Source organism: Lissotriton vulgaris, unplaced genomic scaffold (genome assembly GCF_964263255.1).
Source record: "Lissotriton vulgaris unplaced genomic scaffold, aLisVul1.2 SCAFFOLD_292, whole genome shotgun sequence".
Taxonomy (NCBI): domain Eukaryota; kingdom Metazoa; phylum Chordata; class Amphibia; order Caudata; family Salamandridae; genus Lissotriton; species Lissotriton vulgaris.
This window is the reverse complement of record NW_028249215.1, coordinates 1,678,437-1,703,742: the sequence shown is the minus strand read 5'-3', so window position 1 is coordinate 1,703,742 and position 25,306 is coordinate 1,678,437. Positions and strand designations below refer to the sequence as shown.

Here is a 25,306-nt window from a genome sequence, read left to right as displayed (position 1 = left end):
AAAAATAAACAAGCTCCACCGAGGCACCCACATACACAGCTCCACCGAGGCACCTACCACACAGCTCCACTGATGCACCCACCACACAGCTCCACCTATGCACCCACCACACAGCTCCACCGAGGCACCCCCACACAGCTCTACAGATGCACCCACCACACAGCTCCACCTACACAGCTCCACCGATGCACACAGCTCCACCGATGCACCCAGCACACAGCTCCACCGATGCACCAACCGCACAGCTCCACCGATGCACCAACCACACAGCTCCACCGATGCACCAACCACACAGCTCCACACATGCAGCCACCACACAGCTCCACCGACACAGCTCCACCGATGCACCCACCACACAGCTCCACCGATGCACCCACCACACAGCTCCACCGATGCACCCACCACACAGCTCCACCGATGCACCCACCACACAGCTCCACCGATGCACCCACCACACAGCTCCACCGATGCACCCACCACACAGCTCCACCGATGCAGCCACAGATGCAGCCACCACACAGCTCCACCGATGCACCCAGCTCCACCAATGCACCCACCACACAGCTCCACCGATGCACCCACCACACAGCTCCACCTACACAGCTCCACCGAGGCACCCACCACACAGCTCCACCGAGGCACCCACCACACAGCTCCACGAGGCACCCACCACACAGCTGCACCGAGGCACCCACCACACAGCTACACTGATGCACTCACCACACAGCTCCACCGATGCACCCACCACACATCTCCACCGATGCAGCCACCACACAGCTCCACCGACATAGCTCCACCGATGCACTCAGCTCCACCGATGCACCCACCACACAGCTCCACCGATGCACCCACCACACAGCTCCACCGATGCACCCACCACACAGCTCCACCGATGCACCCACCACACAGCTCCACCGATGCACCCACCACACAGCTCCACCGATGCACCCACCACACAGCTCCACCTACACAGCTCCACCGATGCACCCAGCTCCACCAATGCACCCACCACACAGCTCCACCGATGCACCCACCACACAGCTCCACCGAGGCACCCACCACACAGCTCCACCGAGGCACCCACCACACAGCTCCACCGAGGCACCCACCACACAGCTCCACCGAGGCACCCACCACACAGCTCCACCGATGCACCCACCACACAGCTCCACCGATGCACCCACCACACAGCTCCACCGATGCAGCCACCACACAGCTCCACCGACATAGCTCCACCGATGCACCCAGCTCCACCGATGCACCCACCACACAGCTCCACCGATGCACCCACCACACAGCACCACCTGCACAGCTCCACCGATGCACCCACCACACAGCTCCATTGATGCACCCACCACACAGCTCCACACATGCAGCCACCACACAGCTCCACCGACACAGCTCCCCCGATGCACCCACCACCACCAATGCACCCACCACACAGCTCCACCGATGCACCCACCACACAGCTCCACCTACACAGCTCCACCTACACAGCTCCACCTACACAGCTCCACCTACACAGCTCCACCTACACAGCTCCACTGACACAGCTCCACCGATGCACCCACCACACAGCTCCACCGATGCACCCACCTACACAGCTCCACTGATGCACCCACCACACAGGTCCACCGATGCACCCACCACACAGGTCCACCGATGCACCCACCACACAGCTCCACCGATGCACCCACCACACAGCTCCACCGATGCACCCACCACACAGCTCCACCGAACGACCCACCACACAGCTCCACCGAACGACCCACCACACAGCTCCACCGAACGACCCACCACACAGCTCCACCGAACGACCCACCACACAGCTCCACCGTTGCAGCCACCACACAGCTCCACCGATGCAGCCACCACACAGCTCCACCGATGCAGCCACCACACAGCTCCACCGATGCAGCCACCACACAGCTCCACCGATGCAGCCACCACACAGCTCCACCGATGCTGCCACCACACATCTCCACCGATGCACCCACCACACATCTCCACCAATGCAGCCACCATACAGCTCCACCAAGGCACCCACCACACAGCTGAACCGATGCACCCACCACACAGCTCTACCGAGGCACCCACCACAAAGCTCCACAGATGCACCCACCACACAGCTCCACCGAGGCACCCACCACACAGCTCCACCAAACGACCCACCACACAGCTCCACCGATGCACCCACCACACAGCTCCACCGATGCACCCACCACACAGCTCCACCGATGCACCCACCACACAGCTCCACCGATGCAGCCACCACACAGCTCCACCGATGCAGCCACCACACAGCTCCACCGATGCACCCAGCTCCACCAATGCACCCACCACACAGCTCCACCGATGCACCCACCACACAGCTCCACCTACACAGCTCCACTGATGCACCCACCACACAGCTCCATTGATGCACCCACCACACAGCTACACCGATGCACCCACCACACAGCTCCACCGATGCACCCACCACACAGCTCCACTGAGGCACCCACCATACAGCTCCACTGAGGCACCCACCATACAGCTCCACCGAGGCACCCACCACACAGCTCCACCGAGGCACCCACCACACAGCTCCACCGATGCAGCCACCACACAGCTCCACCGATGCACCCAGCTCCACCAATGCACCCACCACACAGCTCCACCTACACAGCTCCACTGATGCACCCACCACACAGCTCCATTGATGCACCCACCACACAGCTACACTGATGCACCCACCACACAGCTCCACTGATGCACCCACCACACAGCTCCACCGATGCACCCACCACACAGCTCCACCGATGCACCCACCACACAGCTCCACCGATGCACCCACCACACAGCTCCACCGATGCACCCACCACACAGCTCCACAGATGCACCCACCACACAGCTCCACAGATGCACCCACCACACAGCTCCACAGATGCACCTACCACACAGCTCCACCGATGCACCCACCACACAGCTCCACCGATGCACCCAGCTCCACCAATGCACCCACCACACAGCTCCACCTATGCACCCGCTACGTTTTTTGCTGTAGTGGGTGCATCGGTGGAGCTGTGTGGTGGGTGCATTGGTGGAGCTGGGTGCATCGGTGGAGCTGTGTGGTGGCTGCATCGGTGGAGCTGTGTGGTGGCTGCATCGGTGGAGCTGTGTGGTGGGTGCATCGGTGGAGCTGTGTGGTGGGTGCATCGGTGGAGCTGTGTGGTGGGTCGTTTGGTGGAGCTGTGTGGTGGGTGCCTCGGTGGAGCTGTGTGGTGGGTGCATCTGTGGAGCTTTGTGGTGGGTGCCTCGGTAGAGCTGTGTGGTGGGTGCATCGGTTCACCTGGTGGACAGCAAGCTGACCAACCCCCGGAAGCTTGCAGAGGAGGCGGACATCTGGACAAGTACCCGGGTGTCCTCAAAGGGGACTGGAGGGGATTCCCAAAAGGCCGGACAGGGCGCCCCTCAGAAGAAGGAGGGGGGAGATAAAAAGCGGGAGTTCTCTAAAGGTCCCCAAAACAATTTCCAGGGAAAGGGAACAGGTTTCACTCCTAAGGCTAACCCGCCCAGAAACCCTCATCCTGGCCAAAGCCAGCAGCCAAGGGTTGTCCACTGCTTCGAGTGTGGTGGTGTTGGACATTATAAGGGAGATGTCAGATGCCCAAAGAGACCACCCCCTCCCACCGGAGGAAAAGCCCCGGGAGTAGCTAGTGTAGCGCTTGGGGAGGAGTTGCCCTTAGATAAGGGGGGTGAGTGGGCGGGTGTCACCTTAGTGTCCCTGGGAGAACGGGAGATGGTTCCTAAGATCCAGGTGCCCCCAAATACTGCTAAGTATGGGCAATGGATCACCATCAATGGCCAGAGAGGGGAGGCTCTGAGAGATACAGGAGCCAGTATGACTATGGTGAGAAGTCAACTGGTGTCTCCAGAGCAGGTGGTTCTCAATGTACTCCACCCCGCCGCGATGGCTGACGGCAGAATGGGCCACTATCCCGTGGCTGAGGTTCCCTTTGAGTGGGAAGGGGTTGCAGGTTCACTTTGAGTTGCCGTAAGCCCTGCCGTGCCAGTTGATTGTCTGCTGGGGAATGACGTGGAGCACAATGCTTGGAGAGAGGTGGAATACCGGACGCATTCAGCGATGCTGGGTACACCTGACTGGGCCTGTGTAAGCACAAGGTCTGCGACTGCCCGGAGAGGGAGTTCGCCTGGGTTGGAGCCTGGAACAATGGCCCAACCCGCTGCCAAAAAGGGACAGAACCGAAGACAGGAGAAGCCTGCTTCGGCTTCCACACCCCATGTGACAAATCGGCCACCTGCGGTGGTGGACCAGGAGTCCGTGGAGGGGGAAGTAGTTTCTCTGGAGGACCTGCCCATCCCTGCTGAGTGGCATGTGGAGGGAGGGCCTACCAGAGAGGAGTTCTGTAAGGGCCAGAAGGAGTGCCCTACCCTTGAGGGACTGAGGCGACAGGCTGAAGCCCAGGCAGCAGGGGACGTTGCAGGACACTACCACATTTACTGGGAGGATGGACTCCTCTACAGTGAACCCAAGGTACCCTTACCTGGTTCATCAAGGGCCTTGGTAGTCCCACAACGGTACCGACCCTTTCTGCTGGAATTGGCTCACGAAATACCCTTGGCAGGACACTTAGGTCAGGACAAGACCTTTGCTCGGCTTGTCCCCCACTTTTACTGGCCTCAGATGAAAGTGGCGTCTAACACCTTCTGTCGGACATGTGTATCCTGCCAAGCCAGTGGGAAAACATAGTGAAGCTGAAAGCTCCCCTGGAACCACTTCCTGTCGTTAGCACCCCCTTTGAAAGGGTGGGCATCGACATTGTAGGGCCATTGGATCCACCAACAACAGCTGGTCACAGGTTTATCCTGGTTCTGGTGGATCATGCCACACGGTACCCGAGGCAATTCCTCTGAGGACTGTCACTGCACCTGTGGTGGCTAGGGCCCTAATGGGGATCTTTACCCGAGTGGGTTTCCCCAAAGAAGTTGTGTCCGACAGGGGGACCAACTTTATGTCAGCGTATATGCGGGCAATGTGGAAGGAGTGTGGAGTGACCTACCGGTTCACCACTCCCTACCACCCCCAGTCCAATGGACTGGTAGAAAGGTTCAACAAGACCTTGAAGGGCATGATCAGAAGTCTGCCGGAAAGCCTGCGGAGGAAGTGGGACGTCCTCCTACCCTGTTTGCTATTTTCCTACAGGGAAGTGCCACAGAAGGGAGTGGGCTTCAGCCCCTTCGAGCTTCTGTATGGGCACCCTGTACGCGGTCCTCTCAGCCTGGTGAAGGATGGATGGGAAAAGTCTCCCAGGAAACCCCCCCAGGATGTGGTGAGCTACATGCTGGCCTTCAGGAGCCAAATGGCGTAGTTGTGGAAGCAAGCTTCTGACAACTTGGAGGCCAGCCAGGCAGTAATGAAGGAGTGGTATGACCACAACGCTCACCCGGTGGAATTGGAGCCTGGCCAGAAAGTGTGGGTGATGGAGCCTGGAGAGCTAAGTGCCCTCCAGGATCGCTGGACAGGCCCCTTTGAGGTGTTGGAAAAGAAGGGTAAGGCCACATACCTGGTGGACCTTAAGACCCCACGACAGCCCCTACGGGTGCTTCATGCCAACCGACTCAAGCCCCACCATGAGAGGCCCGAGGTCATCTTAATGATGGTGACTGATGGGGGGGAGGAAGCGGAAAGCGAACCTCTCCCTGACTTGTTTTCGTCTCAAGAAAAGGATGGGTCAGTGGAGGGAGTAATTCTCTCTCCAACCCTAACTCCTGAACAGCGGGAGGACTGTCGCCAGATACTGGAGCAGTATTCTACGTTGTTTTCCCTTGTCCCGGGAAGGACTCACCTGTGTACCCATGATGTGGACACAGGGGACAGCCCACCAGTGAAGTCAAAGACCTACCGGCTGTCCGACAAGGTGAAGGCCAGCATCCATGGTGAGGTTACCAAGATGCTGGAGCTAGGAGTTATAGAACCTTCCAACAGCCCCTGGTCCAGTCCGGTGGTTCTAGTGCCAAAAGCCGCTCCACCAGGCACCACTCCAGAACTGAGGTTCTGTGTGGATTACCGGGGACTGAATTCAGTTACAAAAACTGATGCTCATCCGATCCCTAGGGCGGATGAATTAATTGACCGGCTGGGAGCTGCCCAATACCTAAGTACCTTTGACCTCACTTCGGGGTACTGGCAGATCTCCCTGACAGAAGGAGCAAAGGAAAGGTCAGCCTTCTCCACGCCTGAGGGACACTTCCAATTTTGTGTGATGCCCTTTGGGCTCAACAATGCCCCTGCCACTTTTCAGCGGCTGGTGAATCAGGTCCTCTCCGGAATGGAGGGTTTCTCCGCTGCTTATCTGGATGACATTGCTGTCTTCAGTAGCAGTTGGGAGGACCATTTGCAACATTTGCAAGCAGTTCTCCAGGCCCTGAAACAAGCTGGATTGACGATCAAGGCCAGCAAATGTCAGATTGGGCAGGGGTCGGTTGTGTACCTTGGACACTTGGTGAGTAGGGGAACAGTGCAGCCCCTTCAGGCAAAGATAGAGGCAATCATGGCCTGGGAACCCCCCAAGACCCAGACTGAGGTCCGAGCTTTCCTGGGCCTCACAGGCTACTACCGTCGCTTTGTGAAGGGGTATGGCACTATTGTAGCGCCTCTCACAGAGCTCACCTCAAAGAAACAACCTCGACGGGTAGTTTGGACGGAGGCTTGTCAGCAAGCCTTTGAAAAATTGAAGCAGGCAATGTGTGCAGCACCGGTCCTGAGGGCCCCAGACTTCTCCAAGGAGTTCATTGTCCAGACAGATGCATCAGAACATAGCATTGGGGCAGTGTTATCGCAACTGAATGAAGAGGGTCTGGATCAACCTGTAGTTTTCCTATCCAGGAGACTGCTTCCCTGGGAACAGAAGTGGAGTGCAATTGAGAGGGAAGCTTTCGCGGTGGTGTGGGCTCTGAAGAAGCTGCGGCCATACCTGTTTGGCTCGCACTTCCTGGTTCAGACTGACCACCGACCCCTTCGTTGGCTGATGCAGATGAAGGGGGAGAATCCCAAGTTGCTGAGATGGTCCATCTCCCTACAGGGAATGGACTTCCGAGTGGAACATCGGCCTGGAGTGGACCACGCCAATGCAGACGGTCTCTCTAGGTATTTCCGCCTTAGTGATGAGGACTCCCAAGGGGTTGGGTAGCTCTCCCCACTTTCAGCTGGGGGGGACGCGTGTTAGACCTGTCTGGCCTTTTGCATAGCCCCACCTATTAATTGTTTATTTTGTCCCCTTTTTGCCCCTCATACCCTTCTCATCTTTTTGTGTCCACTAGATTTTTATGGTGTTGGCCTGGGGGATGGATGCTCTTTTGCCCTCATGGTTTTTCACCTTAGGCCTAGGTGCCTTTCCTGACAGGAATTCACCTAGTTATACAAAATGGTGGCTTTCAACTGTCACAACCGTCACACCTGAGATCTGTCCCATAGGATAGAATAGGGCATTCCAGAACCTTCTGGTCCCTTCTGGACCTCTGAGGGACAGCCTATATAAGGCGGAATGCCGGACAGCCATTTTGTCTTGTCAGAGAGGAACAGCTAGAGTGAAGGCTGAGGTCTGGAAGGGGTAGGGTCCTCACAGGGTGGACTGCTTCACAAGGGTTGCCTCCTGACTGGGATCACCACCCCCCATTCCTGTTGGCCTAACCAAGTTAGTCCCGTCCTGCTGACCCTGGACAGGGAGTTGCCTCAAGTCAGGTGAAGGGGTTAATCCCAGTTAACTGTGGAGCTGCGGAAATCCCTGCTGTGGGGAACGGAAGTGAGAGTCCCCCTTTCGCCTTCTCCTGTCCAGTATGAAGGGTTAGCTGGTTCCTGCTAAGAATAGAGGATTGGTGGCTCAAAAGTGAGAGACTTCACCTCTAACCCCCTTCTCTAGAGTGGTGAAGCAGACTACTGCCCTCGTGAAACTGTGGTCCCTCACCGGTGTCTGGTCGTGCAGCCAGTGAATACACCTCCCCACTCGTGAGGAAGAGGAGAGGAGAGTCGGGGCTCTGGTGGCTGCGTTGTTCGTGCTGATTCCGCCGTGGGTGGGACCCCTGGGGCATCGATAGCGTTGTTGTGGCAGCGCGACTGATCTGAGGAGGAAGGGGGCTGGTCGAGCCAGAAGCCGTGCGCCACTGCGCATATCCCAAGCCGATACAGTTCTCCCTGACAGGAGGGGCCTAGGATCGAGCAGGCCCGTTGTAGAGCCACTGCCAGCGTCAGGCGGGCGGGGCAGACTCTGTTCCTGGACCGCTTCTCTCCCGCACATGCGCGGTAGCGCCTCCGCGGGGAAATCATTGAAGGCAGCCTGAGGGGAGATCCCAGAGGAGCGGCTCCGTAGAGCGTCTGCCAACCGGTGAGAGCGCCGTGAGTCACACCCAGGAGGGCGCCTGCTCCCCTGATCGGAGAAGGAGCAGGGAAGTCTGTTCTTCAGCGGGGAGCTCACCCGAAGTGGAAGGGAGCGGCTGGTAACCAAGAGTTCAAAACTTCACCGCCAAGTAAGCTGGGAAGCCTGAGGGGAGGGAGAATCAGGACTAACCCAACGCCTGCCGGTAAAGGAGGACTGGGCCATACTTCATCCTGACTGGCCTATTAACCAAGGAACAGTGCAGCACTGGTTGGTTTCCGCATACAAAAGGGAATAGGGGGCCTACTAGGTAGCAGTTTCCTGATAAGCCAGCTGAGATAAAATATATTCACCCTCTACCTGGAGGGTTTGAAGGTGTCAGAGGCCTATGACAGTTGAATAGCACATCCTCTCACAGCCATTGGTGTATGGAACCATCTTCAGCTAGTACTGGAAAGGGGGGGTTTGACTAAGAAGTTGATATCCTGTACTGGAGAATGCCAATCTGTTCCCTGAAATAGAATGTCTGTGGGAAGGTTGTAATTAACTGACAAGAGCTTAATTTCAGAAGGAGGTTTAAAAAGTGTTAATTGGAGTACAGTACTATTGCACATGATCTGTTGAAGAATGTATATGTTTACCTGTAAAATATAGAGAAGTAAGAAGATACAGTGAACTTGATATATATGATAGTGGAAATTTGAAATCCAGCAGAAGGGAAAAGAACTTTTATAAAACAATTCGTATTTTTCCACAAAGGATTGGTGTAGCGTCATTTTTGTGTGGATGTGCATGTAATTACTGCTGGGTGATATGCAACCTTTACACATGTGCCTCTATTAGTGATTGTCTTACCCTAGGCCAGGCTACCCTAGGTGACCTGACAACTTTAGGTCCAACAGGCAGATACTATATATTTTCTGTTTTTGTTTTACCAGGTTTGTTTTTAAGGCTCAGGCATAAATACAAATAAACAACACATTTACCAATCAAATGTGTAAATAAATTATACGTTGGGAGTTGGGGTGTAATGACGACTTTTCACGCAAGGAGATGAAGGGGAGCAGAGTTTATTCTCCACCAGTCGAGGACGCACCTGGATCAAACTGCCAGGAGAACATTCTTGGCTAATCAAACATCAGCATTTCATGAACATTGATTGGATGTGGAATGCCATAAAGTGCTGCTGAACTTGTAGATAGATCTCCAGATCATCTTCCCTTCTTCATGAAAATTTAATATTTTATATTCCTATGTAAAACCACATTCTACAGAGATGAAAACATACTATAAAAAGGAACATTACACATTTTGCAAAGTGCCTAAGACTGAAAACGAAACTGAGGACGAATGAAACAGAGGTTCAAATGAACAATATAAGTGTTGCGATATTTGACAGGTTTTCTGGCAACCCTTTCCTTTTTGATCCTTTGCAGTAGTTCTTGCGATCCATCCTGTTCCTCTCCGCAACCGACACCCTTTATTCCCCTCAAATTCTGAGCAGGCTGTTCACTTAGACAATTTTGTTCACCTTTCATGTCCATTTACTTTGACCATGATTCCAATACCAGCTTGAACATGGACTGGTGCCCTAAATGTGTATGCCTTCTGCTAAGAACGTGTACCACGCAGCTAACAAACTGCAAGGTGATGTTGGAGCTATATGTTTTCGCCCAGTCTTTCATTATCCTAATCTTGCCAAAAAAAAATCATTTGAGTAGAAAACAGTTCTTATTATTAAAGAGAGCGCCTAACAATGGTGTTATGTTTTAAATTCTGAATTTGTACTTTAAAGAATAAGGACTCTTAAACTATATTGCCTATTAGTATTGATGACATGTTACTCCTACCTTGCACCTTGTAGTCCTGTCTGATGTAACATTTCCCATACACTGATTTACACACATATGATATGCTCTGTGCAATGTGTGTGTAGTGTAAAGTGCTCTGACACCTTACACTGGTATGAGTGGTTCTATAAAACTAAATGAATCTGAGAGACAGTGGTTATGGAGACTTGAGGGGCACTGTTAAAGGGTGCTAGAGAGGGAATCCGCGGCAGAGGTGGTCATTGGAGGGGGCGCCAACAAGAATTGTCGCACAGGGCGCCGCCAGTGTTAAAGACGGCCCTGAGGGTTTGCATTCCATTCCATCGCAGAGTGGGACCAACCTTGTATACAAATCAGCATTAGGCCCGCCGCGACTGGAGCCTTCCAACCCAAACTCCGGCATTTAAGAAACGTAACCCTTTAACTGCGGGGGTTATTCCCCCGCTGTGCTGGGGGGCAGGGGGCGCGCAAAACACTCCGGTGCTCACGGTGCTCGTGTACTCATGACGAGCTGAGCTCAGCACGGCCACACCCGTTTCCTTAGAACGCTCAGCACAGCAGGGGAATTATCCCCGCGTGTGAGCGTTTTAACGGCCATGACGAGCTGAGCTCGTCATGAGCATGGGAGGGGTTAAAACAATCAACAGAGGAGGAAATATAAATAACATCTACCTTCAGGAATCAATGATCCTTCCTGGAAATTGTCGCCTCTGTCCCTCGAGGTTACACCAGATTGTATTTAAAATACTAACTGTAGCTTGAATTATCGACAAACAAAAACACAGCTAAAGCTGCGGGTGGGAGGAGGGGGGGGGTTTCTAATCAGTTGGACGAAGGCTGCTGTTGTGTATGTAGCAGGTGTGATTGACTGTTCGTGTAACTGGGTAATATGTTCACTGACCTTATCAAAATGTGAAGGCTATTGCTTTATGAATTTGTAATTAAAGGACACACAGATTCTCGCCCCCATCACACGTTCTGTGTTCTTCCCTTTTAAGTCCTAGTTGAACCGCTCGTGTGTAACCTGCACAGACTGGAGTGCTGCATAGGAAGGGGAGATGGAATTTGTGCAGCCATCTTTCCTATAATCACAAGTTACACTCAGACTTGTTGACAAGAGCCTATTCTAGAAGCATATTATGCCTCCTATTGATGCTCTATTAAAGTGTGATGCATAAACTGTAAATTCTTGACACTGCCTTGTTCTGTTTATTGAATTTTGGGTGGTATTCCTTCCAGATTGAGTCATCAGTATGTTCTTATAAATATGCTTAGGATCGTTATTTTAGGTATTGTTATTTCTTCTTGAACTTACTCTTGTGTTTTTTTCACTGGTTTCTCTTTTTTTTCTTTATAGATTAGGTCTCACGGATGCCTACCAGTGGTAAGTCCCTGAGGCACTTTTTATTACAGCTTTTACTTCTGCCTATTAATCAATGTTTGCATTGTGGGTCCAGTTTTCCCTGGGGCTATCGAAGATTTTTGTTCCTATTTTGGCTCTATGGAAATTACTTGTTTTTAATGAACGAGGCCGTTTCTTTCTCTTTTTGGTCGGCAGCAGCATGAGAGGTCATAGCATTCATGGCAGAGGTTAGAGGTCATGGCATACCGAGCTGCCATTAACAATACAATGATTGAGCCCTGTCTGTGCTGGCCTCAAAGGGCATGTGGTATTGTCCTGGAGTGAATGGTCCATCTACAACCATCAGCAGTGCTTTCTCTTCTTGTCCTTGCTTTTGAGTGGAGGTCTGCAGTCCAAGGGCATAGTCAAGTGTGTTTTGAAAAGATGTTAAACAAGCAATGGCAATGCCAGTAGGTCTGGCTTGTGAATAAAAGTGTTTTTGGTGTCATTCATGGGTGTAGGCATTCAGTAAGTCATCACACATGCATTCTGTCACTCATCTTAGAACTCATGCATCCATTTATCCATCGACTCATTCTTGCATTCACCCTCTGACACAACATCAGTAAAACACACACACGCACAACAACTTATGTAAGATATATTTTTTTTAATGCAAGTACAAAAAAACCAACCTGCTGCCTTCTCCCAAGGCGGCGAGAGGCCGGGTAGGTTCAAGCACCTGCACAAACTGACGCAAACATTGTGACGGCATATCCCTAAGCCGAACCTTATGGGACATTACGCCCATATTGAATAGATAGGATCATTCTACAATTCCAATAAGTGGCACTACTAAATTTCATTAGGCCACTATACCACCCTAGCACTCACTTCACTCCCTTCCTGGTCCAGAAGAAGCACAAAGAATCTCCTCCTGAGACCACGACACTGGGCGAAACATGTTGACCCTACCCCCATCCAAAACAGACTCCACATGTGTCTAGCTACTGAGGGCCATTATAACCCTCGAGCAGCACACAACCTTCTGGTTTTTTAATGATGACAGAGGGACTTTTTCTATTAAACTGTACTACCCTGACTCTCTTCTAGCCATCTTTTAACATTTGCACTTTACACCACTTTACATTCAGACCCACACACACCCATACAACTAGATCACTCTAAAGATCTCCAACAATGTGACCCTTCGGGGTACCCGTAAGGCATTGTAGCACCAGCCCGAAGAGGAGCACCACCCCAGGATGAAGCATGACATCCTTTGAGTTTTGTGAGGACATCAAGTAACGGACACACTGTCCCCTACCACTGTCTTTAAAGAACTACACTCCCCTATCTCTTTTTCTTTCTCATTCTTCGGAAATGTGACTCCCCTCAGTGACGGCCTTCTAAATATGGGCAGGTGTATATTTGCAACTAAACATAGGAGAGGAGTTCGGTTTGCAGAGGTATTTTTAGACCTGTCAGCCTTATGGTGGTCTTCCCCCAAACATTTCGACTTCACCCTCATATGTTGCTTATTTTAATTTTGTTGACTTTAGGACTCTGCACTTTACCACTGCTAGCCAGAGCTAAAATGCTCAAGCTATCTCCCGAAAACAAGGTAGAATTTGCTTACAGCGGGTTGGCATATTTAATTCCCTTAAGTCCCTGGTAAAGTGGTGTACCATACACCCAGGGCCTGTAAATTAAATGCTACCAGTGGAGTGGAGTGGTGTTTCATGTAGTGGAGTGTCATGTCGTGGAGTTTCATGTAGTGCATTTTCATGTAGTGGAGTCTTGCAGAGTGCAGTTCCATGTAGTGGAGTGTCGTGGAGTTTCATGTAGTGTAGTGTCGTAGACTGGAGTATCGTGAAGGGAGTAGAGTAAAGTGGAATGGGATAGAATGTCAGAGTGGGTGGCATAGAGCAGAGCAAGGTGGTGTAGAGTGGAGTAAAGTAACATGGAGTGGAATAGAGGAGTTGCTTAGAGTGTACTAGAGTGGCGTGGAGTAGCATAGAGAGGAGAAGTGTAGTAGTGTGGAATGGCATAGAGTGGAGTGTCGTAGAGTGAAGTAGCATGCAATGCAGTGGAGCAGCGTGTCTTAGATTGGAGCTGCATGTCATAGAGTGGAGTGGAGTGGAGTGGCGTGTTGTAAAGTGATGTAGACTGGAGGGGCTTGGGGTGTCGAGTCATGGAGTTGAGTTGCGCAAAATGCAGTGGTGTAGAGTAGATTGTTTCAGAGTAGAGTGGATTGGCATGGAGTGGTGCAGGTTAGAGTGCAGTGGTGCAGAGTGCAGTGGTGCAGAGTATTTAGAGTGGATTGGCGTACAGTGGAGTGATGCATAGTAGAGTGGCATAGAGTGTGGTGGCTAACAATATATTGGCATAGAGTGCAGTGGTACAGAGTAGAGTGAAGTGGTGCAGATTGGAGTCTCTTAAAGTGCAGTGACGTGGAGTTTTGTGTCGTGGAGCATTGTGTCGTATATTGGAGTAGAGTGTAAAGTGGAGTGGCATAGAGTGTCAGAGTGTGGTGGCATAGAGCAGAGCAAAGAGGCGCAGAGCAGAGTGGCGTAGAGGAGTTACTTAGAGTGTCGTAGAGTTGCATGGCATGGAGAAGTGTAGTAGATTGGAATAACATAGAGAGGAGTAGAGTGAAGTGGTGGAGAGTAGAGTGTTGTGGAGTGATGTAGAGGGGTAGCATGCAATGCTGTGGAGCGGCATGTCGTAGAGTGTAGCTCCGTGTCATAGAGTGGAGGGGCATCTCAAAGAGTAAAATGGAGTGGTGTGTCATAGAGTAGAGTGGCATGTTGTCGAGCGATGTCTCGTAGAGGGGAGGGGTGTGGCATGTTGAGTCAGAGTGGAGTGGCGCACATTTTTATGGTGTAGAGTAGATTATTTTAGAGTAGAGTGAAGTGGCGTTGAGTGGTTCAGGATAGAGTGCAGTGGTGCAGAGTAGATTGGCATAGAGTGCATTGGCGTAGAGTGGAGTGATGCAGAGTAGAGTGGCATAGAGTGTAGTTGCTAACAGTAGATTGGCATAAAGTGCAGTGGTACAGAGTAGAGTAGAGTGGTGCAGAGTGGAGTGTCTTAGAGTGCAGTGACACAGAGTAGGGTGGTGTGGAGAAGAGTGGAATGGTGTGGAGTGTCGTAGAGTGGAATGACATAAAGAGGAGTGGAGTGGAGTGGCGGAGAGTTGACTAGTGGAGTAGAGTGTCGTAGAATACAGTGGAGGGGCATAGAATGTAGTTCGGTGGAGTATGGTGGAGTGTGGTAGTGTGGAGTGAAGTCGTTTTTCATAGAATAGAGTGGAATAAAGTGTAGAGCGAAGTAGAGTGGCGTAGATTTTTGTAGACTGGAGTGGCGTGGAGGAAAATAAAGTAGAGCCACCTAGTTTGGAGGGTCATAAAGTGTCAGAGTGGAGTGGCAAAGAGTGGAATAGAGTGTCATAGGATGGAGTGTCATAGGATGGAGTGTCGTAGAGTGGAGTGGGGTGTTGTAGAGAAGATGCAATGGAGCGGCATGTCGTAGAGTAGGATAGCATTTCATAGAGTAGAGTGGAGTGGTGTGTTATAGAGTGGAAGGGCGTAGAGTGGCCTGTCATAGAGAGGAGTGGCGCGGCTTAGAATACACCACTCAACTGGTGCAGAGTGGAGTAGCGTAGTGTGGAATGGCGTAGAGTACATTTTTTCAGAGTAGAGTGAAGCGGCGTGAGTGGAGTCGTGCAGCATTGGGTGCAGTGGCGTAGAGTGGAGTGCAGTGGTACAGAGAAGAGTAGTGCAGAGAGCATTGGCGTAGAGTGCAGTGACGTGGAGTGGAGTAGAGTGTTGTAGAGCATAGTGGTGTATAGTGCAGTTGTGCAGAGTAGATTGGCTTTGGTTTTGAGTAAAGTGGTGTACAGTGCATTAAGGTAGAGAGCAGTGACATAGAATACAGTCATTTAGAGTGGAATAGAGTTGTGCAGATTACTGTGGCACAAAGTGGAGTGTCGCAGCATAGACTACAGTGTTGCAGAATGGAGTGCAATAGAGTGCAGTGGCGTAGAGTAGACTGTTTTATAGTAGAGTGAAGTGGCATGGAGTGGTACAGTATAGAGTGGTGTGGCATAGAGTAGGCTGGCATAAAGTATAGTGATGCAGAGTAGATTGGAGTGGTACAGAGTAAAGTGCATTGGTGTAGAGTGCAGTGGCATATAGTGCAGTTTTGTACAGTGGGGTAGAGTAAAGTGGAGGGGCCTAGACTGCAGTGGTGTAGAGTGGAGTAGAGAGTAGATTGTTTCTGAGTAGAGTGCAGTGGCGCAGAGTAGGGTGTTGTAGAGTGCAGTTGTGTACAGTAGAGTGGCATAGGGTGGAGTGGTGCAGAGTAGAGTACAGTTGCGTAGAATACAGTGATACAGAGTAAAATAGAGTACAGTGACGTAGAGTGCTGTGGCATAGAGTGTAGCAGAGTAGATTGCCTTAGAGTGCATCGGTCTTGAGTAAAGTGGTGTTGATCCAGCGCCAATCAGGGATCGATAATCAATAACATTACACCGGCCCATATAACACTTACCCAATACACATCCGCTGAAATGACGATGGGTGAGTTTGAAGACTAATGAGCACTCAAAATCAGTTGTTCATTATACAGACTGGTATCTTACACTCTAAATACATAACTGAGTCTGCATATCAACTTCTTTCCTCTGGTCGATGACCTAAAGTTGAAAAGTTGATGGTTATAATAATAACTATCTATCTATCTATCTATCTATTTATCTATCTATCTAGCTATCTATCTATCTATCTATCCTTTTTACCAACTAACCACAAACTCGATGTAATGTTAATAATGTTTATCACCAAATAATGCAGTAAATTAGAGCTCAACGTGTACAGATTCACAAAGCAAACAATGCATTAATCAAAGAGAGAGAGAGAGAGAGAGAGAGAGAGCGAGAGAGAGAGAGAGAAACATTTATCAAATGCAAACAGTGTCAAACTCGTATCAAATGAATAAAATGCATATGAAGGAGTGGATAGGCGTAGAGACAAAGGTTTCAGAGATAAAATACATTTGCAAATAATTATGCAAAGTACGGAATCATTAGCTAATACTAACCTAAGGAAATAGTGAAATACCAACCCCTGGCCACAGAGATAATAGGAGGTCCCCCGAGATAGATTCAGGGAACAAAGATTAACAGGATACTGGTTGCAGGACAGGAACAGGAGACAGGTAGGCCTCAGCAAACTGACGGACAGCGTCCATCTCCCTCTAAGCTCTCCCAACACTTCCTCAAACACACCGCCTAAGGCACCTCAATTATACCCTAAAACCTTCATGTCCAAACCACAATAGTTGAAACATTTACAAAAACTCGATCTCTCATTGGCTGATTTGGGGTGTGTTCTATCACACCACCATAGTCGCGATCATATGTTCTTAACACTCTTTGTCTTTCATAAATTACACTACATTATCCACGTCCGATGACTTCATATTTCCTTTGGTAAATAACATGTTACAAATTACTACAAATTCATTGTTCATTGCTGCCATTTTCTGCGGAAGAAGTTTGTACAATTCTCTTGCTTCTCATGGCCATCCTTCCGTTACTTTGCAGTCAAACAAAATGCCTCTTGAAGGTTACTAGCCTCAGCCACCGCCACTTCTCTCTCAGAGCTTGATTTTTGGTTTATTAAATGATTTTTCTTTTTCAACCCATTACAGACATGCAGAAATGTAGGCCCATACGTTTCTCTACAATGAATAGAACACAGACATTATTAATTTCACGAAATGTATTTTCTCACTGTTTATCACCCACCATTGCACTATCCCCTGTTAAATCCCTAGCAAGACCATTAATGTGCAAAAACTGCATTATTTTTATTTTAGAAGCAGAACGCAAATGAGGCCTAGTCTTGCATATATTAGTCTCATATTATTTCACGCATGCGCAAAGCATTTTGTGTTCTTGTATTTGTGCACGTTAGTTTCACAGCACACTATTAATACTGAGAAATCAATCCGAGCAGGTTTTATTTTCTCAAAGCCCTGCTCCATCAGTGTAGAGTGCATTGTCGTAGATTGCAGTGGTGTACAATGCAGTGGTTTAGAGTAGCGTAGCATCGACTGGAGGGGCACAATCAATCAATCAATCAATCTATTTGTAGAGCGCGCTATTTACCCGTGAGGGTCTCAAGGCGCTGAGGGGGGGGGTGGAAGCTTCGCTACTGTTCAAAGAGCCAGGTCTTGAGGAGTCTTCTGAAGGCGAGTAGGTCTTCGGTCTGCCGTAGGTGGGTAGGAAGGGTGTTCCAGGCCTTGGCGGCGAGGTAGGAGAAGGATCTGCCGCCTGAGGTTGTTCGTTGGATGCGGGGGACGGCGCGAGGGCGAGGCTGGCGGAGCGGAGCTGGCGGCGAGGGGTGTGGAAGCGGAGTCTGCTGTTCAGGTATGCTTGTCCGGCGTTGTGGAGTGCTTTGTGTGCGTGGGTGAGGAGTTTGAAGGTGATCCTCTTGTCGACGGGGAGCCAGTGTAGGTTTCTCAGGTGGGGGGTGATGTGGCTGCGGCGGGGGACGTTGATGATCAGTCGGGCGGAGGCATTTTGGATGCGCTGTAGTCGCCGTAAGTGTTTGGCTGGGATTCCGGGGTAGAGTGCGTTGTCATAGTCCAGCCTGCTGCTGATGAGGGCCTGTGCCACCGTTCTTCTTGTTTCAGTCGGGATCCACTTGTAGATCATGCGGAGGGTGTTGTAGCAGGAGGAGGAGACAGCGTTGACCTGTTTGGACATGGAGGGAGGAGTTGAGGATGAATCCAAGATTGCGTGCGTGGTCGGTGGGTGTCGGTGCTGTCCCCAGAGTGGTTGGCCAGCAGGAATCGCCCCAGGCTGAGGGGTTGGGTCCGAGGATGAGGACCTCCGTCTTGTCTGAATTCAGTTTCACACGGCTGCTCCTCATCCAGTCGGCGATGGCCTTCATTCCGTTGTGGATGTTGGTTTTGGCGGTGCGTGGGTCCTTGGTGAAGGAGAGGATGAGCTGAGTGTCGTCAGCCTAGGAGAAGATGTTGAGGTTGTGGTGGCGGGCCACTTGTGCGAGGGGGGCCATGTAGATGTTGAACAGCGTCGGGCTGAGGGAGGAGACCTTGGGGACGCCGCAGATGATGTCGGTGGCTTCGGATCGGAAAGGTGGGAGGCGGACGCTCTGGGATCTGTCGGAGAGGAAGGATGTGGTCCACTCGAGGGGCTTCTCTTGGATACCGGCTTCTTGGAGGCGTGTTTTTAGAGTGCGATGGCAGACCGTGTCGAAGGCGGCCAGGAGGTCCAGGAGGATGAGGGCAGATGTTTCGCTGTTGTCCAATTGGCGCCTGATGTAGTCTGTGGCGGCGATGAGGGCTGTCTTGTTGCTGTGGTTTTGTCTGAAACCGGATTGGGACGGGTCCAGGATGTTGTTGTCTTCGAGGTGACGGGTCAGTTGCATGTTGACGATTTTCTCGATGACCTTCGCCGGGTACGGGAGCAGGGAGATGGGCCGGAAGTTCTTGAGGTCCTTGGGGTCCGCCTTGGGCTTTTTGATGAGGGCGTTGATTTCGGCGTGCTTCCAGCTTTCCGGGAATGTCGCTGTTTCGAAGGAGATGTTGATTATCTCCGTAGTTGGGGTGCGATGGCTGCGTCTGCCTTGTTAAATATGTGGTGTGGGCACGGGTCTGTCGGTGATCCTGAGTGGATGGAGTTCATGACCTTGCGTGTCTCGACGTCGCTGATGTTGAACCAGGAGGTCAGGCGGTTGGTGCTGTTGGTGTTCATGAGAGGGGTGGAGTCTGGCGTGGTCAGGTCGGTCGTGGTGTTGAAGCTCTCGTGGATGTCGGCGATCTTGCGGTGGAAGAAGATGGCCAGTGAGTCACACAGTTCCTGTGAGGGCGGGATGTCGTTGGTGTTGGCGCTGGGGTTGGAGAGTTCTTTTACAATGCGGAAGAGCTCTTTGCTGTTGTGTGCGTTGTTATCCAGGCGTTCTTTGAAGGAGGATCTCTTGGCTGATCTGATGAGGTGGTGGTGTCTGCAGGTGGCGTCCTTGAGGGCTGCGTGGTTGTCCGGTGTGCGTTCGTAGAGCCATTTCTTCTCCAGTTTCCGACGTGCGCGCTTGGAGGCCAGGAGCTCGTCGGTAAACCAGGTGGCTCTTTCTGGCGTGGTTGTTGGAGGGTTTCTTCAGTGGGGTGAGGGTGTTGGCACAGTCGTTGATCCACTGTCTGAGGTTGCGGGCTGCGGCATCTGGGTTGGTGGGGTCGGTGGGTGGGTTCTTGGGGAGGGTGGTGATCAGCTGATCTTCGGTGACTTTGCTCCAGCAGCGGCGAGACAGCTGTTGGGTGCGATGGTGCGTGGTTGGTTTTTTGAAGGTGAAGTGAATGCAGCGGTGGTCGGTCCAGTGGGGTTCGGTTGTGTGGTCGAAGGTGACGTGGGCGCTTGTGGAGAAGATGGCGTCCAGCGTGTGGCCGGCGGCGTGGGTGGGCGCGGTGACGAGTTGTCTGAGGCCGAGGTTGTCGATCAGCGGGGAGGAGTTGGCGTCGTTGTTGTTCTCGAGGTGGAAGTTCTGGTCCCAGAGGAGGATGTAATCTGCGGAGGCGAGTGTGTGGGTGCTGGCGAGGTCGGCGATGGAGTCGCTGAAGCAGGCCCCGGGTCCGGGGGGTCAGTAGATAAGAGTTCCTCTGAGGGTGGTGTTGGGGTCGGTGTTGATCCGGAAGTGCAGGTGTTCGGCGGAGTTGAGGGAGTTGTCTGCGTGGGTGGTGGCCTTGAGGGTGGACTTGTGGAAGATGACTATTCCTCCTCCGATGCCGTTGGTGCGGTCCCTGCGGGTGATCTTGTATCCGTCTGGGATGGCTACGGCGATGTCTGGTGCAGAGGAGTCATTCCACCACGTCTCAGTCAGGAAGGCTACGTCCGGGCCTGTGGTGTCGAGCAGGTCCCAGAGCTCGATGTCGTGTTTGCGTGCGGAGGTGGTTGGGTCTGGTTCTTGGTGGTTTGATGGTTCTGTCGCAGGTGAATCTGCAGCTGCGTAGATTGCAGTGCCATAGAGTGGAGTGGTGTAGAGTAGAGTGCATTGGCATAGAGTCTAATAGAGAGGTGTAGAGTGGTGCAGAGTAGAGTGTTGTGACGCAGAGTGGATTATGCATGGTATGGTAGTGCACTGACATTACAGATAACACATTTTCAATTGAAATGACCATTGCATTGGCACAGATATTTTACTGATAAATGTATATAGCACAAAAAGGATAATATGTGGAAATGACATTGACCAGTGTGGTGATTTTTTTGGATCATATTCAAATATTTGTTTCCATCACACTTCAGAATTGCCAAACAATGTGCTCATTTGTGCATTCCTAATTCTGAAATATCTGGACAGTCCATTCACAAACATTAAAATGTTGTTGTGCGCTAGAATCCGATATTGTATAGCCTTCCTTCAGGACAGCCCTGCTAGCCAGCATGACTGTCACATAAATCCGCTCACTTTGAAGTCGGAGAAAGAAAAGCAAACACCATGCTCCCTTGGAAGTCAGAGCCTGGTATTTGAACTCTGTCTTTGAATGCACAGCAAATGTGACAAGATGAGAACAAGATTTAAAGGCCTGTTGACAACATTTGAGCACTAGTAGTAGAATACAGTAAATAGGGTATGTTCCACAGGAGGGACAAACTGAAGCTAGACAGCCTAAATCAAATAAAGCCAGCAAATAGAAAGCAAGAAAATATGAGTTACACAGTCAATGGTAGGCAAGGAGCAGAATGCATTCCCAGGGAAGCTTACCTAAGTCCCCAAGATGTCTGTAGCAAATCAGACAGCTGCGCTGTCTGGTAGACTTCAGCCTAAAAATGGGACCCTGAGACCTGCTCCCCAGTTCACTTTCTCGACCTGGGAAGGAGTCTCAGAGGACTGCCTGTTGCTGTGGCCTGCTGTGTACTTCAGAATACTTCTTTGCTGCGTCTGGAAGGACTGCTCTGCTGCCTGAAGCCTCCTTGAACCCTCAGATGCCTGAGCCCTGTTTCATCACGTTAACTCAGGTCTACTGGAGGGACTCTAAGGGCTAGTTGGTTGGTCTCCTGATCAGAGCCTCAGAGACAGAACCACGCCTGGCCCCAGCCTGAGTGAGTCCCCACAAGTCCCCACAAAAGTGCCCCTCTAGTCCTGGACCCTTGGTGGTGGTACTAAAGGTCCCTGATAACCAAAATCTAAAACTTGAGATTTAAAAATATTTTGACTAAAAACCCCTTTCAGAACCGTTTCTTGGCTAAAAACTGTCTGAGAACTGAGAGAAGACTGTGACCAACCTGCTCTTCAATCTGCCCAAAGTGCTTCACCGGTTGGCCTGAAATTCGCGCCAACTCCCACTGCATTCCTCCCCAGAGCAGCAAATCCTGTTCAGCATTCCTTCGCCGAAGGGGTATCAGGCCTTGTAGAACTTTCGTTGGCCACAGCCTCCAGCCTCGTCCCACTGGAGATTTTCGACTTCCAAAAAAGTGTCTAAATCTGAATGAAGAAATCTTCACCGAGGCTTCGTCCAGCAGCTCCCCGATGACTACATTCCCTCCTCGGACTCCACCTGCAGCCTTGCCCAACTGAACTTTCCCTTCTCAGAACATTTTCTTCAAATTTTCTTCTAAGTCCGAATGTAATTGCCAACTGAGCCCAATCCACCTCTTGTATCCGACCCGCACTCCTTAGCTGTCAGACATATTTTTCTACTTTTACCGTGTCTTGCGCAACCAGATGTCCACAGTTGGGCCTTTGATCTTTTAGGCTCTAGTTTTTTCCTTAAAATTTCAAAATTCGTAACTCCACTTCTAGTGATTGGAGTTTTGTTGTTTTGGCACCAAATAATTGATTACAATGTACTCTATTTTTAGGTCGAGCATTCGAGACCTCTTGTATATACTTTAGTATATACTTATTATATACTTATGTTTATGTACTTTGTGGGCTCTGGAGATAAGCCCTAGGACTTGTCTGCTTCCGCTTAGGGACTTTTTTTTCTGTTCAGCTTCCTCTATTAATTGTCTTGATGGAAAAGACCAGCAAAGGTCAGTATAATACCAGAATTGCTTTCTGCCGAGAGACTTTCTTTTTTTGTATTGTTCTGGCTACTGCCTCCATTTAACTTTCTTGATAGAAAACGAACAGCAGTGGTCAGTTAAATACCAGAATCACTTTAGCATTCTCTAGATTCCAGTCCATAAAAATGGACTTCCAATTTCAGTGTTATGACCACCGAAGGCCCTGATTTTATATTACAAACAGAGGTTTAGACTACACCATTTCCCTCTGAAAGGCAATATTTCTCTCCATGTGTTCCATACCTGGTGTGTCAAGCAGTTTGGTGCTTACTTTTTCTCCATGTTAAAGAACAGTAGATGTTGCTGCACCCAAGCTAATGTGCTGCATAGCTAAATACATATAAGCTCCCAAAGGCGAGACCGATTGCATTGCAAATGCTTGTTATTAATTGGTGTGGAATTTTTCTTGTGTTGGGTTTTCTGCATGAATACGTTACACATTGGCTCTAAGTTAATGCTGGCTGCTTTTGTTGCAAACTGCCACCGGATTAAGCTCGGGTCAATTTAGCAACTTTTTTGGTTCATCTAGATGGGTGTTGTGGCTGTTGTTTGAGCAGGGTTAACACCACCCTCAACCAACAACCCAATTTCCCACAGATATTATACATAGCCCATTGTTTTAAAGTTTCAGCATGGCTACCACGTTTTAAACTGTGTAGGCCATCTTGAAATGGTAAAACAGTGATACCCTTTGGACAACAACATTCCTTAATGCTCACCTGATTTAGAGGAAACGGCCAGATGGAGTACATTATTTATTGATATTTTTAATGCAATATCCTGGAAGACAGCTGAGCTTGTCAGGCCTTCTGAACAGATTCTAGCAAGAATTATTACAGTGGAAATCTTCAACCCCTTGGATTTGTCAGAAGGGGTAACCAACACTAAAGACCTCCCCTACATAGGTAATCTGTGAGATTCCATGCAACAAAATAACTACCTGTAGGCTTCAATCCAGAGTAATAACAATCCATCCATGGAATGGCTATTGACTTTGACTTATTGATTTTGATATTGAGGTATTTTATGTCAGAGGCAATTAGAAACCAAACCAAACAGAAGCGAGAAATCACCAACCGGGGCCTATGCCTAACACACCAGGTATGAAATAAACACGTTTTAAGATGTTTCCTGAAGATAGAAAGGTTAGGCTGGGCTCTGAGCTGGTATGATAAGTTATTCCACAATTGAGTCGTAATGTGGAAACGTATGCTTTTCATAGTCCATGTCAGGCTTACTGCTTTATCATTACTTTCCAATATAAGTAATCAGGCTTATAACCTGTATCATTGGCTTGTCCCCATAACCAAATCAGACCTACTGTGTTGGTCATAAGCTTTCTGTCAAGGCATCAGGTATACTGTAATAAAATTACAAATCTGTAAACAAACAAAACCCAGCTGTCAAAACTATATAAAGCCCCTACTGATAGAGCCTGATGAGGATGGCCATAGCAAGAATCTTCCATCGCCATAGTTTGGTCAGGTGGGTCAGCAAAACCATTACCTACTACAGTAGTATGCAGGATTCAATGTTATAAAAGACTAGGCCTGGGGGGAATTTAAATTACGGTGACATAATTCTTGTAATTTCAGGAATTTCATGTTGTGCTTGTTATGTATTATTTCCCAAAGTTACACCACTTCGTGTAACATGTAGCTATGGCACAGTTTGTTCCTGTGATATCATGTTGCTGCAAAGAGAACAAGCAGAATGCAAGCAGCAGTTATTTGCAGCATTTGTGTTTATTGTGATTTTTTCCCCCCGCAATATGCATCCTCATGTCAGTAAGTCAGTCAAAAGCATCCTCATATCAAAAATTGAGGTGATGACACATTTTCTACTCAAATATACTGCTAAATAACAGATGTGCATCACACGTACTTATGCGTAATTTCCCCCAAATTTTGCATAATTACATGAAAGCAAATTGGACCAATTTTCCGCCTCTCTACAAAATACCTACTTACAGACTTTAGCCACCCTTAAAGGCCTATTGCCTTTAACACATGCCTTTCGCAATAAGTAGCGTTTACAATTGGTTTGACACTAGAACCAACGCAGGTCTACTGAAGTGTGCATAAGCTGGCAACTCTTGCATACAGCTATAAAATTGCGAATATGTACAGAACTGCAGTTGGCAAAACCGTATACGACCCCTCACAACAGTGTCTAACAAGAATCATCACAATGTAAATCTTCTACTCCCAGAGTTGACCAACACCAAACACTTGCTCCTATGGTATCGGTAAGTTTACATGTAAACAGATATCCATTTATAACCTGTAACACTGTGTTATAACAATTCACTGCTAGTGTACTATTGGCTTTAACAAATGTTTCTCACAATAAATAAGCCAGGACTACTGCCTTTGTCATATGTTTTTATAATAAACAGATCAGACCTAGGGCATATAACATAAGTTTTCCCTGCAAAACAATCAGGCTATAGTTGTTATTATTGGCTTGTACCCCAAACCAACTCATTCCTTCTGTACTGAGTGTATTCTTTGACACGAGGCAGCCATCAGGCACACAGTCATAACATTTTATTTTATTTTATTTAAAAACACTTATTAAGCGCACTGTCACCTTGCAGGCATCCTGGCGCTGACTAGTTCAGAAAGAAGCGGACAGTGACCGAGGGGGGCGAGAGCTTTCAGGCGGTTAC

At 49.9% G+C, this 25,306-nt stretch overlaps 1 protein-coding gene across 1 annotated transcript in view; it reads left to right on the top strand.

Moving 5' to 3' along the window:
* Positions 1–25,306, top strand: part of NARS2 (asparaginyl-tRNA synthetase 2, mitochondrial) — a 198,660-nt gene that overhangs the window by 133,953 nt on the left and 39,401 nt on the right. The window contains exon 7 of the mRNA XM_086950286.1: positions 11,562–11,588. Within this exon, the coding sequence (XP_086806412.1) occupies positions 11,562–11,588 (27 nt within the window). The remainder of the gene's footprint in view (positions 1–11,561; positions 11,589–25,306) is intronic.